This window comes from Haliotis rufescens, unplaced genomic scaffold (genome assembly GCF_023055435.1).
Source record: "Haliotis rufescens isolate VD_foot unplaced genomic scaffold, xgHalRufe1.0.p SCAF_17, whole genome shotgun sequence".
Lineage (NCBI taxonomy): Eukaryota > Metazoa > Mollusca > Gastropoda > Lepetellida > Haliotidae > Haliotis > Haliotis rufescens.
Genome location: NW_025963857.1, coordinates 31,632,700 through 31,643,877, shown reverse-complemented (window position 1 = coordinate 31,643,877; position 11,178 = coordinate 31,632,700). Strand labels below are relative to the sequence as shown.

General features: G+C 37.0%; 1 protein-coding gene across 1 annotated transcript; it reads left to right on the top strand.

Annotated features, from left to right (window-relative positions):
• Nucleotides 1-838: 838 nt before the first annotated feature.
• LOC124142532 (charged multivesicular body protein 4b-like) lies at nucleotides 839-9,119 on the top strand. Its single transcript, XM_046511073.2, has 5 exons — nucleotides 839-1,118; nucleotides 2,895-3,072; nucleotides 3,375-3,489; nucleotides 4,563-4,701; nucleotides 5,116-9,119. Exons 1-5 carry the CDS (start codon nucleotides 941-943, stop codon nucleotides 5,184-5,186), a joined length of 681 nt encoding a protein of 226 aa, XP_046367029.1. The 5' UTR covers nucleotides 839-940; the 3' UTR covers nucleotides 5,187-9,119.
• Nucleotides 9,120-11,178: the final 2,059 nt, after the last annotated feature.

Below are 11,178 nucleotides of genomic sequence, written 5' to 3'. Positions count from 1 at the left end.
ACAGCCTAAGTATATGACTTAATGTCGAGCAATATTCCAGCAGCTCCAGCCTTTGGTATTAACATTTCACAAATTTTAAGGTCCAATCGAGCATGCTCTTTCTACCAAGAGTTAAAAGGGCGTCATACGACTCTTTCTCAGAAGGTGGTTGATCAAGGTTACAACAATCAATACCTAAGTAAAGCTTTCAAAAGGTTTTATGGCAGATCGATCTAGACATGTGGAGGAAATATCCAAATTTGACTTATCAGTGACAAACATGATGTCCGATGCAATTCCCTATTTTGACTTGTACCATGGTTCCCTTTTTGCTTGTTTTGATTGCAGGTGAACAGTTGACTTGCCTTTGCATGTGTTTGAGACGGGTGCTACCGGTGGGACAGGACACGCCACGTTTTCTCGAACACCTGATATCATTCCTGTTTGATAGTGGTTCATAAACATATGTTCATAATATAGTCTGAATCGTACAATAAACTATCCTTTTAGCAGAGATTTGTTATGAAAATGGAAAGGGTTTTGACGCTTTTATTTACATAACACCAGAGTGCGCACCGCTCAAGACGAAATTCAAGTCAGAAAATGTTATCAACTTCCGGCTGACGTCACCATTCAAAGCAAACCAACGAAAAGGCCAGTCCATCCCGAACGCTTGAGCCTAGTGATCGTTTAAACAATCGCCATGCACAATATGCCACAACATTCATACTGTGAAGGGGCGAAACAACTTCAGAGGACCATTTTGGACCACTCATAAATTATTTTATTAATGGTCCACATTAACTCGATGAGACTCAATTATTTCCCTTGTCACAATTTTCAACCAATAAGAGCGAGTCTTACAATACAGTGCGCGATCAATATTTAGAGTTAAGAAATACCCTCTGTGAGTCAGAGTCGTGTTGTGTGTGTGTTTATTCGGTTACATTTTCACGTCAAGATGTCTCTTTTTGGGATTAAACTATTCGGCTCAAAGAAAACACCTCCTACCCCAGCGGAGGCAATCCAAAGGTTGAGAGATGTAGAAGAAATGTTGATGAAAAAGTCCGATTTTCTCGAAAAGAAGGTTGAGGCAGAACTTCAAACAGCCAAGAAAAATGGAACCAAAAACAAAAGGGGTGGGTACAATAAGTAACAGCATTATTTACTATATATTTACGATGATGACCCGAGATAATTACGCCTGTTTAGTATCACCTGTTTAGATTAATTATAACGGAGGATCTTGTTGCTTTATTGATAGGCCGAATCAGGAAGTGAGGGCAGGGCAAAAGTCAGGTAAATTGTTTTTATAATCAACTACTGATATGTAATACATGTAATTAACAAATAAAAATATTCCAAAAACTGTTATTGTAGTCTATATCCTTCCTAAGATGACATGAAGAAAACATTAACACAGTGAGGTTTATGTTTTGATAAACAGAAAGAACACTGACATTGTGAAACTCTTGGCAGTGTGAGTAACAAAGTTGTGTATGACACATTAGCTACCAACAGTTGTGTACTTCAGACCATGTCACAAGTATTGTGTTCTATGTCACATAGAAAACGATGTCAAATGTATTGTTTATACCATGTGTTGTGACAATTTATGACACCAAGATTAAAGTAATGTCAACAAGGTGGTCATGGTGGTAGCAGAGACCATATAATCTATTATATGGTCTCTGGTGGTAGGTAGAATAGTCTTTTGACCCTGAGCCGTGTCTTGTCACATGAATGTGGAGGTTTGATGCCTCACTTCAATATGTGAAACCCATTCATGTCCCTTGGATGGATACACTTCAGAATCTGTTCAGATGCCTTCAACTGTTTAAAACCATTCTTGTCATATCACATCATACCATTACCACAAATATCAGTCAGCAGACATGGTTTAGAGTTACAGTATATTCTAGTAATGATTTCCATTGTTGCATGCTCTAACCCTACTGGGAACACAGAGAGTGTCTGCTCAGAGAGCAGAAGCAGGGTTAGAACTAAACTTAAAAGCTTTAAAGATAGTATCCCTTTGTAATGTTAACACAATGGGGAAATTTGTACTAGCCCACAGGAACTTGTACTATCCCTGGGCTAGCAGGCTAGTGTGAAGTTCTAACCCTGAGAAGGAAGGTGGTTCAATCCCCAACTCCATAATACAGTTACTAAAACACATTTATATATCCTACTTACTTTTATTAAGTTTTAATCCTCCTGAAGCTCTGCATTAAGCAGCGGTAGAAATTGACACTAGTCCTGTAGTCCTTGCCAAACTGCCCAATAGTTATGGTATCATAAGGACTGGTAGAAATTTGCCATTTTTAAGGTTTTTGCTATATGTTATCATTATAAGGACTAGTGGACTAAAAATGTTAGTTTCTAACGCCGATAAGGGGATAAAACAAGGACTGGTTTTCTGAGATCTGTATACTGATAACTGTGTCTGAGTGTTGACGTGCGGAATGGTACCTTAGTAGGTTAGCACTGTGAAAACAGCAATAACCTAGAATGTAATGTTAATAAACCCATTTCACCTCACCTACCCCACTTGATTGCTGTCAAAAAACAGGTTGGACTGTGTTCAACATGACAGAGATCAATCTTCTAACTTGTCCTTGACATTTTTTTTTATCCATAATCATAAATCAAACTGATATCTCAACATCACCTCTAGTGTCTCATAAGCATGATTACCAGTTATAACTGTAGCAACTGATCATCTTCTATGTGTTAGATAGCCAGCCTATTTGCATGATTTGTACAGCTGCATATCCTTATTGTGGCATATTGTGTTTTTACCATAAATTAGAACTGTCACATTCAGACTGTTCAATGATTCTATTAAGCCCAAAATATTTTCCTTTGTACATGCTATCTGGATTGGATGCTTATTACAGTGTTTCCTTTTGTAGTTGCCTTGATGGCATTGAAGAGGAAGAAGAGATACGAGAAGCAACTAACTCAGATTGATGGTACTTTGTCAACAATAGAGTTCCAGAGAGAGGCATTAGAAAATGCAAGCACAAACAGTGAAGTGCTTAAGGTGATGGGCACTGCTGCTAAAGCCCTTAAAGGTGCACACGACAACATGTAAGTTTGGTTTGATACTCAGTTTTAGGTTGCCGTGATTATTATGGTTTTTGTTCCATTGTTGTAACATCACTACTAATAACAACCACTGGTTGTCAGGTCCAGTCTTGATTATTTACATGCTGTCACCTTTGTTGTTTTCTTATTGATATGGTATAGCTTTTGCTTATTACATTACTGGAACATTACTTCCAACTTCTTGGTCTGTGGTCATGACAAAGAGGTTTATAAATATATAAAATTTGTAACATTTTCAACTGTTGATGTCAGAGTTGACAGACATGGCTTAATTCTACTTTCAGGGATATTGATCAAGTACACAATCTAATGGACGATGTAGCTGAACAACAAGAAATTGCTAATGAAATTTCAGAAGCAATTTCAAATCCAACTGGATTGGGTGAAGATTTTGATGAGGTAGGACAGCATTTTGTACTTTCATGTTTTATGTTCAGTCACCAAATAATTGGTTGGAAATATGTAAACATGGTCACGACAAGAAAAGTGAACGTGTGTCAATGTACCCAGACATTGTGCTGGTAACTCAGACCATTAGTATTACTTATTAGTGTGCTTGGCCCCATTTTTAATATTTACATGCTCACTCACTGTGAAGGACCACCCTGGCCCCTGTGGTGATTCCCAGTTATGTATGTCCCTGGAAACCTAATGTTGTTGTATGAGGTGTCTAAATGGATTTGGTTGTGTCTCACTGTATCTGACAGCGTGGGGCGTTGCTCATAATATTAATCACTGTTTTTTTTCTGGACAATACTTGATAATTTACAGGCTGCCATCATATTGCTGACAGCGACATTAAAGAACAAACGAGACTAAAAGAGGATTGGGCAGTTACAACATACACAATTTCTGAAATGGGTCAATGGCTTATTTGCTTATCATGCTAATGACCAATGGTTTGAAGCGCATAACATCAACCTGATATTGCTGTCTGTTTGGGGGGCACGGGTGGCCCAGTCGTCTAAGGCGCCGCGATTCGCTGTGCAGAGTTGCGTCCCTTGGGCACGCCTGAAACCTATGATTGTGGGTTCGAATCCCGGTTTGCCCCGATTACGTTTCTAGGTTTGTCAGCACCATACCCGTGCTCGTGGGTTTCACCGAAGTGGTAAACGTCTGAGACCTGCATCACTTCCGGCTTTCCTCCCACATTAAGCTGACACGCCACGATATAACTGGAATACTGTTAAAAGGGGCGTTAAACCCAACTCACTCACTCACTCACTCACTCACTCACTGTCGGTTTAGTAAGACATCATTATCAAGAATAATCTTTGTATATAGTTCAGAACCTCTTATAGTTGTAGTCTATATTTTCAAGGACTTTAAGTAAGGTTACCTTGGTTACAGTAGACTTTCTTGATAAAGTAACATGGCTGGTGCTCAAGGTCTGATGTACGAAAATGGTGACGTAATTAGCATGATTAGAAAAGTTTTTATATATTTGTCAAAATCATATGTTTTTTTCGCAGGATGACCTTTTGTCTGAACTGAATGAGCTGGAAGAAGAAGAGTTGAACAGACAACTCCTCGATGTCAATGTTGATGTCCCTCAAGACCTGCCTTCCGTCCCAACATCAGAACCCGAGGCCGCAGCTGCATCTTCGTCACGTATGTTGATATACAGTCTGTTCTTTAACATTATAGCAAACATAGCAGTAAATGTGAGAGGTTTAGTTTGTGTTGGGAATGACTGATTTGTTGCAATATAAATATATTTATATATAAAGCACAATAAAGTTCTAACTCTCAGGCACAATATAGTAATAGTTAATAAGTGGAGTAAGATTGAACAGTTTTAAAACTTAAAGATTAAAACTGTGTTCAATCTTACTCCACTTATTTATTATTACTATATATATATATGGTAATTACATACTTGGCTTGATGATGTTAAATTGTTTTCAGGTATGCAGTATTTAATTCAACATACCATATGTAAATCATATTGAAAAATATTACACATTATAAATGATGACAGCAATATATACCCGGAATCATTTACATCCTTGTCCTATGTTTTAGGGCCTAGACCTGTTGCAGCCAGGGCTGACGATGATGATGATATGAGAGAACTTGAGATGTGGGCTTCCTAAACTGTCACTGTTGCTGCAACTAGCATGCAGCAACGTTGTCTTTTCATCTGCGAGAGCTATACTAAATACACACTATCACTGATGTCATCACACTACGAACCCTTCAGAGAATATTCATCCATTGAACAACTGTCGAAAACGTATTCTGCTTCAGTCTGTGCCCATTGTAGTCTAGGTATAATTAATAATCAGTGTGAAATTGATTTAGTGTCTGTCTATGGTCAATGTCATTGTTCACTGCAGCATTCAAATACATCATAAAATTTGAGTAAACAGGCAATGAATGACTTTAATCCACATGCTGGGACTGCCTGCTAGGTCGAATCAGGTCCTCCGTTACACTCAGTATTTCCTGGATCTTGATAGTGATATTTATTGATCCTGTGCAAGAGGTCATTGGGTACAAGCATAGATACAACAAAGATCACAGATATGGAGGACATCTGAGCCTAGCGGGGTTCTATGTTCTTTGCATCAGAGTGCCACATCTACAATCGTAATGGAGCCCATTTCTGGTGCTCTGCCGTGATATTGCTGGAATATTGCTAAAAAGCGGCGTAAAACCCAGCTCACTCACTCACAATCGTAATGGCATGGTGAAAATTGCAGATGCCTGAAGGCACGTTTTGAAATCATGTTTTTACCTTAGTATCTTGTGGTATTTTTTATACGTGACAGGTGATAAATTTACTTTTCAACATCTGAACTCATGACAAATGGTGAACGATTAGTGTGATTAACTTTAACCTGAGGATGCCGACAGTCAAAAGGGTCTCATCTCTATGAAATGGAAGGGTGAAAACGTACCAAATTACAACTGCTAGATATGTAGCTGGTAATAAAATGACATTCACAAAGTTCAGAGACAGATCAAGAGTATTGTTGTTGGTGCAATTAAATCCCAAAAGGCATATGAAAACATCTTAAAGTAGACACACTGTAAAACACTGGATATGAAATATGTTAATCCCTGCACGACGATCATCACCTTAGTGGTTATCTGTTTCTAGTCACTGACAATGTAGATGAAAGAAAATAAATTTGGCCTTTAATAACTGTGGTCTTAAGTGGTTTTTGTCATAGAGGCATCTGTAAAAACACAGGTGTATGTCTATGCGAGAAAATATATGTGATCTGTGAATGACTCCTGCTCATATTTCCTCCTGAGACCAGTGATGCCAGTGATAATGTGTGTTTGAGTGGCATTTGACATAACTACTAGTTGATGTGTACCATATCCTCAGTTGTGTACCAATGGAGTTATACAGTAGTAATCAATCTATATGAATATGAGGTATGCTTCGTTTCATCAACTCTTTCTCTTTTATGCGTTTGTATTTTCATAAGTTTCTACTAACTTCTGGAAAGTTTAATATCAAGAACAAATGACAGGCTCCCACTATTATTAAGTAAAAGCTAATTCCCATGCCGTTATATGCCTGTTACTGTATGATATTAATCTTGATGTCATATTTACATGAGTGTAGATCTTATGTTATGATTCTAATATACATGAAACGAAATATGAGTCTATATTTGTGTCCTGATTGCACTCCCTGATATGTGTATACACTGACATCATCTTGATACTTGTGTCAAATGCTTCCATGTGTGGCTTTGTATTGATTCCTTCATCTAACAAGGACAGTGTCATGTTATTACTTGATACTTGACAAGTCTAATCAGTCAGCCATTGCTTGGCAGTACTATGATATGGAATATAGAGGTAAAATCAAACTTAAAGGAATCAGGATTATTTCACCAATTTGTTCATGGCTGTTAACCATAATTTAACATGATATTTGTCAGAAAAGTGTAATTTATAATATTATTGAAGGCTGTTTGTTTTAAGGAAAACATAATGGAAGCTGGAGGATTGTTTGAGTAATTATTAACTGCCAGGGAACTTCAACCCATGAAGCTGGTGATCAGTTGCAGCCCCATCTCTTCCTCTGTGTTATGCTTGTTGGGTGATTCAACAACTCAAATCCTACAATTTTGCTGAACCAGTATGGCCTTCAAGTGAGCAGAACATTTGAATAGACTGGGCCTGGAATTAAGGGCATGTTACTGCTTAGATATTTCTTTCCATCAAACATCAATACAGGTGTGAAATACTATCAACCCTTGTACTAACAACATATTTTACATTTTGTTTTATAATTATTGATAAGGACATCAAAGTCTTATTACTTGATATTGCAGTTTTAATACGGTTGCTATGCATACTTTATGGTTATTGTTACATTTGTGAATTTTAGCCTCTTCCCACCCTGTTTTGAACTATTCAAGAATGATCACTTGAAGTTTCACATTCTGATCTCCTCTCCCAGGCACACTGGAGTATTGATTTTTGTCCACATACTGCAAGAAACAAACAGCTATGTTATTATTCTAAGTCCTAATATCAACTGGCCAATATGTTTTTTTCTTAAGTGGACATCTTTTTTCAAAACATCAGTATATATATATGAACATATTAGTGGTTTCTTTGAAGTGAGACAATATATCATACTCTATGTTAGAAAATTTGTGTCAAAATTGTGCTGTTGAATGTATTACAATGTAAACTGACAGTACAAATGTGTAGATGACGTGTTGCTTAGTGTCACGTGATCTATTTGTGGCGCTGAAACACTTGCATGCTGCTATGCTGTCTAAACTGAAATGTAAATATTGTGCCATAGTGGTAAGCTGGATGCTGTTTGGAGAGGTATTGTGCCTGTAGAAATATGTACAAATATGTGTAAAATTTGTGTACAGGGTTATTCTTGTCCTATATATATCATATCGCTGTTAGAACTCAGCTCTGTCAACACTTATCATATTTTGATAAATAATTCAATAAAATTGTTATCACCAAATATGCTTTTTATGTGGATTTTGTCCATATTGGATATACAAGAGTTCCTGTTGATTTTACAGTTGATTATTCTTTGTTTCAAGGTAATGGGAGATACTATCAATGTGTACTGTAATAACTACACGTGCATGATGATAAGTTGTTTTGAAGGAAGTAGTATACCATCCACCATGGCTCCTGAGATGGGCGTCTGTTCAGCAGATTGGTAAATCAAAAAAGATAACTTTAAAAAGTTTGTGTAAGGCTGATTTCAGACAAATTTCAAATATGGTACAACTACATTTCATTTTAAACATTGTCTGGATGCTTAAGTATTGTCCATTTGCTATTTAGAAATCTGGTACATATGTATCATATTGTTTATTGATGCATCCAGTGCAGTCATGACATAGTAAGCACAGACTTGTTAATGAGGTATTCATTTTAAAATACCTCATGCTCTAGGCTAAAATCTAGATTCTTGTTTCTGCATAATTTTGTGTATATGTTGATATTAACCTACACTGTTACTATAGGAAGCGAGACAATATATTAAAAATGTCTTATTTCTGATGAAAGTATTTCTGATTTATGTTCAGCTGATATGTATGTCAGATCTAGACAGGACTTGTAGCAAAGCTAGATGTGTACCAGATAACGTTAATTATGTACCTGGTTATAGTGTTTGACATAAAAAAACTGAATGATTTTGAGGTTTCTTTTCTAGTTTCATCCTCATTTCTCAGCTGGAGATCACCATTACTTATCACATACAGGGACAATGGCTTCATGTCAACACATAGGACATAGGCAATCTAAAGAGAAAGATGAATTTTCATCCTCCCAGAAGATACATTTAACAAGAAACATGGCTTCAGGGAGTGAGCACCCAATATTGACCCTAACATTATTAGATCCGTTGACAACAGTTTATCTTTTCCTTAATGTATCATCTTTCAATTGTGTGTCTGTTTATGATTTCATTGTACTTTACCCTTCTTAGAATCTTTTTGCTTGAGTTTTTTTTCAGTGGAAACCGTTCAAACATTGTTTGTAAATTTGAAATCTGAGTCAATAAATTATTGAAATAACTATGTGTTGTTGATGTTATAAAGAATTATTTTCATAGCTGATTCAGGGGGTCTTGAAGCGTTAAAGGTCTGGGTTAGAATAGGTCTTCATCATCCCATGTTTGCCATAAAAGGCGACTATATTTGTCATAAGAGGCGACTAATAGGATGGGGTGGTCAGGCCCGCAGAGTAATCGTATCCCAATTGCATGGATCGATGCTCATGATGACAATCACTGGATTGTCTGGTCCAGATTTGATTATTTACAGATCGCTGGAATATTGCTGAGTGTGGTGTTAAACAACAAACAACTAGAAGCCACATTATGGGTCTTCATTGTCTGTCCATCAACTAAAAACTAAAAACATATTAATATCACTTTTACAGAACACTTCCCCTGCAGCAGCAGCAGCACATTTAAGAACAACTTTTGCAATCAATTCACCTCAGAAAACATTGGCCATATCGCTTTCGATTGATAAAAGAATGTTCAGATACTCTATATAATGAGCGTCATACCAAAAGATGTTAAGAGATGCTACTTGTTGTTACCTTGCCTGGCGCTCAGCATTAAGGGGATAAAACAAAGACTGGTCAGCTTGGAGCCAGTACACTGTGTCTGAGTAGGGTATCCATGTTAAACTGTGGCATGGTATCTCAGTGGGCTAGCACTATAATACTGGCAATAATCTTGAATGTGATGTTAAACGCTGTATCACCTCACCTATTACGACCATAACTAACAAAAGAACTAACTCTGCACACATGACCCAGACGATGTCCACAATGGGTGGCCAGAATGAGAAACTAAATAATCATGAATGTTTGTGAACCATTTTTAAGCTGTAATACCAAAACATCTCTGTTTATTAGTTTATTAATGAAATCAACTCCAATAATGTTCTTAAATGACCAATGGCTGCAATTGGTTTTAGAATTGTATACTACTCAAAATGCCATCACAGATTAATTTAGTTGTATGAAAAAATCAGGTGTTCTTTTGAGTAGTTTATATAAAATAGTTGATAAAATGCAGGAATTACTTAAGCTATGTGTTTATATGTATTTTCTAAAGTGCAATTGCTTCATATTTGTCATGTGTTTGTTAATTCAAAATCCATTTATCTAGAATTATGAATTCCTCTTGTATTGATATGCCTATAGAAAATGTCAGTGGGCCATTTCTGCACTTCTGAAATAGTATGTGGTCTGTGTCAAACTTTCTTACATATTTTTACATGTTCTTGTTTACTCCCTTGAAAAGACCTGTATATTCTCATGCAAAAATCAGGTTATCAACACTGCCTTGTGGTTCTATTTTCTACACTGTGATTTTGCTTACTGAGAGGATTGACAGGATTAACAGTCAGTTCATTTTGAAAAGACACAGGTCTATCTCCAACATGTGAATTCTTTAAAACAAAATATACCATTACCAGGATTGACATTCAGCTGCAGCTAAGTTTTTATCTGCCAGACCTAGGAATATTGTTCACCCCTCCAACATGTTACAATCCACTCACAATTCACTCAAGTGCATAGAGATTGATGGAACTAAGGTGTTATATTTTTGTTTGTTACAGTTTAAGTAATTTGGCTTAAGTACACCTTAGAAGATGTACATGTATCTTTAAATTTGTTTTTGGTTAACTGTTTAGGTTCATAATTGTATTTATGAATTTTCATATTTTTTTGTGTCAAGACACAAAAAACACGTTGTGTACCAGGGCTGGGACGGACAACTCTGGTACCCGGGTCGGGTGGGTACTGAGTAGGAGTAGTTGGTTGGTAGGTTTGTTGTTTTACGCCGCACTCAGCAATATTCCAGCTATATGACGGCGGTCTGTAAATAATCGAGTCTTGACCAGACAATGGAGTGATTGACATCACGAACATCGATCCACGCAATTGGGATCGATGACATGCATCAAGCAAGTCAGCGAGCCTGACCATCCGATCCTGTTAGTCGCCTCTTATGACAAGCATAGTCGCCTTTTACGGCAAGCATGGGTCCGTGGTTAGTCACGTGATATATTGTTTAATGACAAATACTCTATACAGTACAGCTCAGTGGTTACA